This window comes from Pempheris klunzingeri, chromosome 8 (assembly GCF_042242105.1).
Source record: "Pempheris klunzingeri isolate RE-2024b chromosome 8, fPemKlu1.hap1, whole genome shotgun sequence".
In the NCBI taxonomy this organism is placed as follows: Eukaryota; Metazoa; Chordata; class Actinopteri; order Acropomatiformes; family Pempheridae; genus Pempheris; species Pempheris klunzingeri.
This window is the reverse complement of record NC_092019.1, coordinates 6,506,139-6,513,675: the sequence shown is the minus strand read 5'-3', so window position 1 is coordinate 6,513,675 and position 7,537 is coordinate 6,506,139. Positions and strand designations below refer to the sequence as shown.

The 7,537-nt window shown below is 45.3% G+C and overlaps 1 protein-coding gene across 1 annotated transcript; it reads right to left on the bottom strand.

Moving 5' to 3' along the window:
- Nucleotides 1-979: 979 nt before the first annotated feature.
- LOC139205711 (desmin) lies at nt 980-4,996 on the bottom strand. The gene is made up of 13 exons (XM_070836001.1): nt 4,773-4,996; nt 4,459-4,612; nt 4,110-4,259; nt 3,545-3,664; nt 3,360-3,455; nt 3,142-3,276; nt 2,942-3,052; nt 2,747-2,857; nt 2,497-2,621; nt 2,104-2,393; nt 1,762-2,058; nt 1,419-1,461; nt 980-1,187 (listed from the first exon to the last, which is right to left on the bottom strand). The coding sequence occupies exons 1-13, from the start codon at nt 4,994-4,996 to the stop codon at nt 1,094-1,096; spliced, it is 1,950 nt and encodes a 649-aa protein (XP_070692102.1). The 3' UTR covers nt 980-1,093.
- Nucleotides 4,997-7,537: the final 2,541 nt, after the last annotated feature.

Here is a 7,537-nt window from a genome sequence, read left to right as displayed (position 1 = left end):
AACGTGACTAAATCAATTTTTATTGTTTTGTTGCAAAAATGAACACCTCAGTTTTTCAGATATATTGCAGATTTTCTATGGATGTTATTGCATTTCAAGATTTCAGGAAAGTAGTGTTAATCCAACATATCCAGTCCAAAATGTTGTCTAATCACATTTAAGGCTTTTTTGCATTTATTTGCATTTTATTCTGTTACTCTTATAATTCCCAAATTCCCATCTTCAGCTAAATCAAAAGATTACAGGATCCCACTATGTGTAATGTAGAAGAATTCCACTGTGAAAGAATATTCATCTTTAGTTGACTTTGGTCAGAGGTGTCTCATTATAATAATATCGGTACAGTAATGTTGTTGCTGCCATAATAACACTGGTCCTGTTCCTATCTTTTGTTGCAGTCTCTGTCAGAGGATTGGTGTGTTGCATGTCTCTGCTCTCAGCCCCTGAGCAGGACACTGAGTGTGTTTGGCATCTGCTGGCCAGATCCAATCGCTCCCAATCAGCAGCGGGAGGAAAAGGTGTGGATGTGGATGGAATGAGGACAGGAAACGGCTGTGTGCCGTCACTCCGCTGCAGGATAAAATTTGACTGACTGATTCCTCAGCCCTCCAGGATGTGTCAGGGCGACTGCCTCGACCCTCAGGTGACTCTATCTTTCTCTCTGTTTTACATTTCCCTCACTACTTCCTTTCCCTTTTTCATTTTCACTCTTAATCCCTCAAGCCAAAGCTATGAAAATAAGCACCATCTCTCTAAGCCGAGCAAAAACATACATACATACATACACAACCACTGACAAAGACATCAAATGAAAATAGACAAGGTAATTGAATGCTAATAGCTTTATTTGCTGTAAATAGAAACAAGGGGGAGTGTAAGGCACACAGAAGTGTAGAGACCATGTTAAGTGGTGGAGCACATTCAAATCCTATGAGGGTAAGGTTTCACTCTGTAGCAAAGGGTCATTCATGGTCCGTCTTGTCCGGGGCAAAGGGCGAAGGTCAGTGTCCAGACATGGGTTTTGGTCAGTGCAAAGCTCAGAGGGGCGTGGAGATTTAAGGGCGAGAGGAGGTCACTTGGGAATTCGTGCTGCTCAGTCGTCATCAGAGTCATCGGCTGCACCAGAGATGGTGTAGGTTTGTTCCTGGTGGTCCATCTCTAGCACGTCATCCTCATTTTTGACTGTTCTGTGGGAGAGGGAAAAAAATGGAAAGGGATGAAATAACTAAAGGAAGCTTGTTACAACTGTTAAAAGGGCTGGACCTCTAAGCAGCTATGCTTGCCTTTTCATAAAATAAATTAACATACTTTAAGTCATTCTTTCTTAGTCAAGGGCATGTCTGATTTTAGTTTCTGAGTTTTTGTGCCATAATAAAAGAAACTATGTTTAAAAGAAATAGAAAAGTTGGTACCTTTACCTGATGAGTACTGTCCTTCTCTCTGTCAGCTCGACAGCCTGCTCTGCGTAGGCGTCATTGTTGACATCATATCCATCAGATCCATATCTCATCCCGGCACCACCGGTGTCACCCGTTCCTCCACCAATCTTCTCCATTCCACCAACGCCTGATAGTGCGACACCTGCATCACCTCCTCCCACACCCTCAGTTCTTCCACTGCCAATTCCGCCACTCATTCCAGCAGGACCCATTCCACCATTTTTACCTCCATCTGCTATGCCTCCAGCAATTCCATTACCCATCCCTCCACCAATGCCGCCATTTCCTCCACTGAGCCCCATGCCAGTGCTGCCCATGCCACCTGAACCCACGGTGCCACCGCCTGCACCCATTCCAACACCACCCACACCTCCAGCACCGGTACCCAAACCTCCGGCATCCACACCTCCGGCACCAGTGCCCAAACCTCCAGCACCCACACCTCCAGCACCAGTGCCCAAACCTCCAGCACCCACACCTCCAGCACCGGTACCCAAACCTGCGGCACCCACACCCCCAGCACCAGTTCCCAAACCTCCAGCCCCAGTACCCAAACCTCCGGCACCAGTGCCAGCATCAGCACCAACGCCTCCAACACCCAGCCCACCAGCACCAGCTCCTACATCCCCAGCTCCCAATCCATGACCATGCATGTCTACCCCACCTGCCCTACCAGCAGGACCCATTTTTTCACCCATGCCTCCAGCACCACTGCCTGGACCAGATCCCATGCCGCCTCCTGCACCCATGCCCCCACCCATTCCCACTCCACTCCCTAAGCCTCCAACACCTCCACTACTACCTCCAATCATCCCACCCCCCGTTCCACCAACACCACCCATGCCTCCTCCACTGAAGCTCATCCCAGCACCAATGGCGCTCATGCTACAGCTGGCAAGAGACAGGGTTTGCACCATTCCAGAGAGCCTCAGGTCCTCTCCTTCAATAAGTTTTCTGTGAGAAAAAGCAAAGATTTAAAAGGGTCATAACTTCAGTTTAAATTTATTTAAACATATATCATGACACTAAATCCATTTGTAAAGTATGTCTCCTTCACCTGTATGTTGTAATCTCAATCTCCAGAGACATCTTGATATTCAGGAGGTCCTGGTATTCGCGCAGGTGCAGCGCAATTTTCTCCTTGGTGGATTTCAGCTCAAGCTGCAGGGTCTCAATCCGAGCCTATTAGGTTAATGAATGTGTGAATGAATTATTGTGGTGGTTTTGTGTCTGCATCCATGAAAGTAAGTGTGTATGTTCACAGTTGACCAGGTGTGTCCACTGGGACAACATGAGCCTATCTTTACCTGCAAGTCTTCCAGCTCCTTCTTGTACTTTTCTTGCATCTCTCGGATCTGAGCCTCAAGGCCCTCATTCCTGGTCCTCAGGGCATCCAAGTCACGTTCTTTGCTTTGAATCTGGAGAAATTTATCCATGATTATAGTCACTTAATATAAACTGTCAATCTATTCTCATTCATTATTGTCACGTTTGATACTCACATCCTTTTTGGCACCTGCTATTTCTTCTCTAACGCTTCGAATTTTATCCACATGCCTCGATGTCTTACTGGTTATATCTTCAAACTTGTTTTTATACCACGAATCCATCTCCTAAAAATAAGGCATAGAAATTTTCCATAAATTTAATTTGTAACTCAGAGGATTTGACTGCAGACTGTGCTGATGTGTGATTATTTTACCTGGAGATTCTTTGCTGCGATGTCGTCATACTGGGTTTGGATTTGTTTCAAAGCAGCAGCCAGGTCTGGTAGGGTGAACGCACTCTGGGCTGTGGCGTGAGCTGCGTAGATCTGTTTCATGAGCTCCTCAATTTCCTAGAAGAAAATAAATATTTAGTAATCACGAAAATGAAAAGCAACTTAAAAATGTGAAGCTCATATGAAGCTATGCTATCCACCTGTTGATGGACCCGTTTTAGGAATTCAATTTCAACTTCCAGCTGCTCCATCCTCTTCTCCAAGGCAATGCGTGAGGAGGTGGCTTTGTCAACATCCTGAAGAGCACACATCATTGGTATCATGATGGTTTGGGACTGTAAATTAATTTGATGATGAAGATACTGGCTAGTTAAAGGTAACCTACTGGACGGAAGATTTCAATGTCTAACTCAGCTTTCTTCCTCAGCTCCACTGCCTCCTCATACTTGATTTTGATTGCCTCCAGTTGAGCAGCTGTGGACTCCTTAGCCGCCAAGGAGATGTCCTGAAAACCAAGATGCCAGAAGTAATACTGTCGTCTATTACATTTAGAGGTGTGTGCAAGGGTGTGTGCAAAATCAGCCTCTTTTGCATTTTATATTTTACCTTCATTCGTGTGTGTGTGTGCGTGCGTGCGTGCATGTCTGCGAATGCATAATCAAGTCATGTCATCTGTGCATAAATCATAACTGAAGACAGCTGTACTCCATGACACCTTAACACGCTCAGGCACCTCTCCATTTGCCTGCCAGAAATAAGCCTGTTACCAGGTAAGGAACCTTGAAAACACCAAGTTGACGTCTTGTATCGTTGCTTGGATGGATCCCCTACAGCTCAGTGAGGTGTAAACCTCGCCGGAAACAAGGATTTCTATATTTATGGTCTATTGAGCGTCTGAAATGTAAAAAAAGACACAGAAGGGATGTGCAGCTTGGAAAATTCTGTCTCACCCGCTGAACTCTCATCTGGTCAGCGATCTTTTTCAGCTCCTTCAGCTGTTCCTCATATAAGAGCCGCAGACCCGTTGGCTTCTCAAAGCGGTTCTGGTAGGCCTCGATCTCTGCTTCCAATAGCTTATTCTGCTGCTCAAGTAATCGAACCTGTAAGCACACAAAAAACACTGTGATGTAAAGTGAGCCCAAAGCAGACACCACAACATGTTTCCCGTCCACGTGCTCACAAAGATGAGAGCAATATGCTCCCATTTTTCAATGAAAGGCATTTTTAGCCAGGCCTGCCAAATCTGTTTATCGCCACTGATTGAGACATGAAATGCGGCTAGTTAGAACGCTGTTTTACCTTGTCAATGTACACAGCCAGTCTGTCATTGAGGACGACCATTTCTTGTCTTTCACTGGTTCGGGTGTTCAGGAACTCTTGGTTCTGTGCTGCAGCCACATCCAGATCTATAGCCGGTTCTCCACTCGGCCCAACACATACCATGGCTCCTGCACTCACACTGAAAATTCAGTTGAGTCACAATCAGTAACTTTGATGGAGGAGTCGAGAGCATATCATGAGAAAATGTGAAATTTACAACCCCATCACTTAATGGTCTAACTGTATAGCTCTACATCTGCCCATATATAGGCACTGTAACTGACAGAGCTCACCCTCCTCCAATCATGCGAGTCCTGCGTGCAGCTGAGACGGTTCTTCGTCCCACTGACTCCACACGCATGCTGCCGGCCCCTGGTCTGCAGGAGTAGCCAGCGGAGACATGACGGGCATCTCTCCTGGTGGGGGATGGGCTGGACACCCTGACCTGGTAGGACGAGCTGCTGCTGTCCTCAAAGTGACGGCGGTAGGATGAGATCCTCTCCGGGCTGCGGCTCATGGTGGCGGCAGCGAATGTGTTTCTTCTGGTTCTCTGAAGAGAAATGAAAGAAAAACAGGGCCTGTCTGTGGTTAACTGCACTTCACGGCTGTTCCACCTTCTTCGCACTCCCTGATTGTCAACCCAGTCTCAGGTTTTATACTTCTCATTGCCAGACATGCCCTCAGCTCTCAAAGACAGCCCCGTTCATGAGCCAACACCTGTGGAATCTTGAACCTCTGCACCAACTCAGGCTTGACCTGCTGCTCAGATATCTGTCAGCAGCTTGTGAGGAGCAGAGCTGGGCTGGGGTAGTGGCTGACAGCACGAGTGGAGTGATCACTCATTCTCTGCAAAATACAGAGTGATCATGTATCAGTCTCCCTTTTATCAGAACCATAAAGGGTTTGCCAGAATAATGGTACATCCACCACCTTATTGTCCACTACAGCACTGAGCAGGCAGGCAGGCAGGCAGGCAGGCAGGCAGGCAGGCAGGCAGGCAGGCAGGGTCCGGTCAGTCTGAGCAGCCAGTAGGTGCAGCTCTGACGTGATCTGCTCTGATGGGACAAGGGAGTTTAATTGAATGCTGAGCAGAAGCTGGAGGGTGACCTGATGAGGCTGCAGAGGAACAAAGGGCAAGACTTGACATAAATTAGTACTTATTAGTCTGGTCTGTTTTCAACATATTAAAACCGGAGTATGTAGAAAAAAAAGAAAATGGAATTAAGTGCTTCTGAGGGAGAATAAGGAGGGAGATGAAAAGGAGGAGGGGGGGTAGTCTGGAGTTTACGGTTGACAGGGCACACTGATATGAGGGGAGAAAACAGTGTTCAGGTCTGTTCGTGGATTCTGCATCGTCACCTACAGGGTCACTTGATCAGGGGTCAGTAAACACTGCATTATCCTTAAAACTGAATGTAAAAATTAACTGACAGCAAAGTTAAACCTCGTAGAAAACCTAACACCACAGTTTCTCACACACACACACACATCCACAAACTCCAAAATGACCAAAACATAGATTATAACGTGTCCACATTTAAAATGTGAAAATCCATTTCTTTAATTCATTGTCCATGTGAAATCCTGTCTTGGTGGATTAAACAAGCATCTATTCCTTTCCATTGACCTCAGATACTGCAGCAGGGTGGGACTTCTGGGAAGAGGTGGAATCAGTCATGAGAACAATTTATCTCCACTAACCAGCTCTTGGCTCTTCATGTTGCAACCAAATAACATCACTCATCAGTGTGGTATTTTATATTACTGTATCTATGAAACATCATTTCAAATGCCAACACGTCCCTACCTCCCTCTTGCTTCCTTCCAGTCATTTATTGCATTTTTAATGTTTTGTCACGCACCTGATTTCACAGTTAAATATGAATGAATTAAAACTATTAACAAGTCTGATTAAAATGTATTCATGGATCTGGAAAGTCACTCCGAGGTCAGTTTCCTATTCAGTGAGGATGATACAGTGTCAACAAGCTCCTTCTAAGTTTAGTGAGGCACTTGAATCCTTTATTATTGACTAAACTGATCACAAGAATCAAATGTGTGTGTTATGTTTGGACTTTCAGCTTACCCTGTAAACGGGGAAGTTAACAGGGAACAAGGTCCACGGCTGTGGTTGGTTTGCTGTAGTAGAGGCCTTCTCTGAAAACAAATGCATTCATTATCACGGATGAAGAAGGAATCTGTTAATATTCCCTTGAGAGTAGGTGGCAAATTCATACTGAGACACGGTGGACATTAGACATGGCCCTTCAATGCAGTAGATCATCTTAGCCCCAGCGGCTGTCACCTCAACGAGCCACCCTGTGCCTATTTATATCACAGATTATCCAAACAAACAAGTCAAAACACATACTCAATATCACTATTAATCAAAACTATACTTTTATTTATTGAATGATGTTGGCAACACTTTACTGAGTTGCCTCTACAAGCAAACAGCAATTTAATATTTACAGTACATCAACTTGAAATGCTGAATCGCTCATATTATGCAATGGCAGACTTCATTTAAACTCACAATCATACACAGTTATGTTGTCATTTGCATAGATAGTCTGGAAACAAAAACTGAAGCACTCTCACTTCATTATCTATCAACACTTGCGGTACGGTTTAGTCACTGGTTATATGTGTATGCATGACAGTGTGGTTTCCCAGCTGCAACCAAGCAAACCAAAATGCTGTTCAGAGGACAGTAAACACAGCACAGGGATATCATTGGAGGTCTCACGATGCCTGTGGTGGGCTCACAACATTATTAAAGATCCGTCCCACCCCAGCCACCACCTGTTCAACCTGTCGTCTGGAAGGAGATAAAGGAATATGGCCGCACAGACTTCCAGGAGGAAGAAAGCTTCTCTCCCAGGGCTGTGATACAGTTAAACAATGCTGTTTTTACCCCTCTCCTCTCACTCCTCCTCAATATCTGGAGCCCAAACCCAGTCATTTTACATACTTTTTAACTGACTACATGCATTTTACTGCTGGATCTACAAAAAACGTATCCACAACTAGATAACAGTAAGACTGATCATGCTGC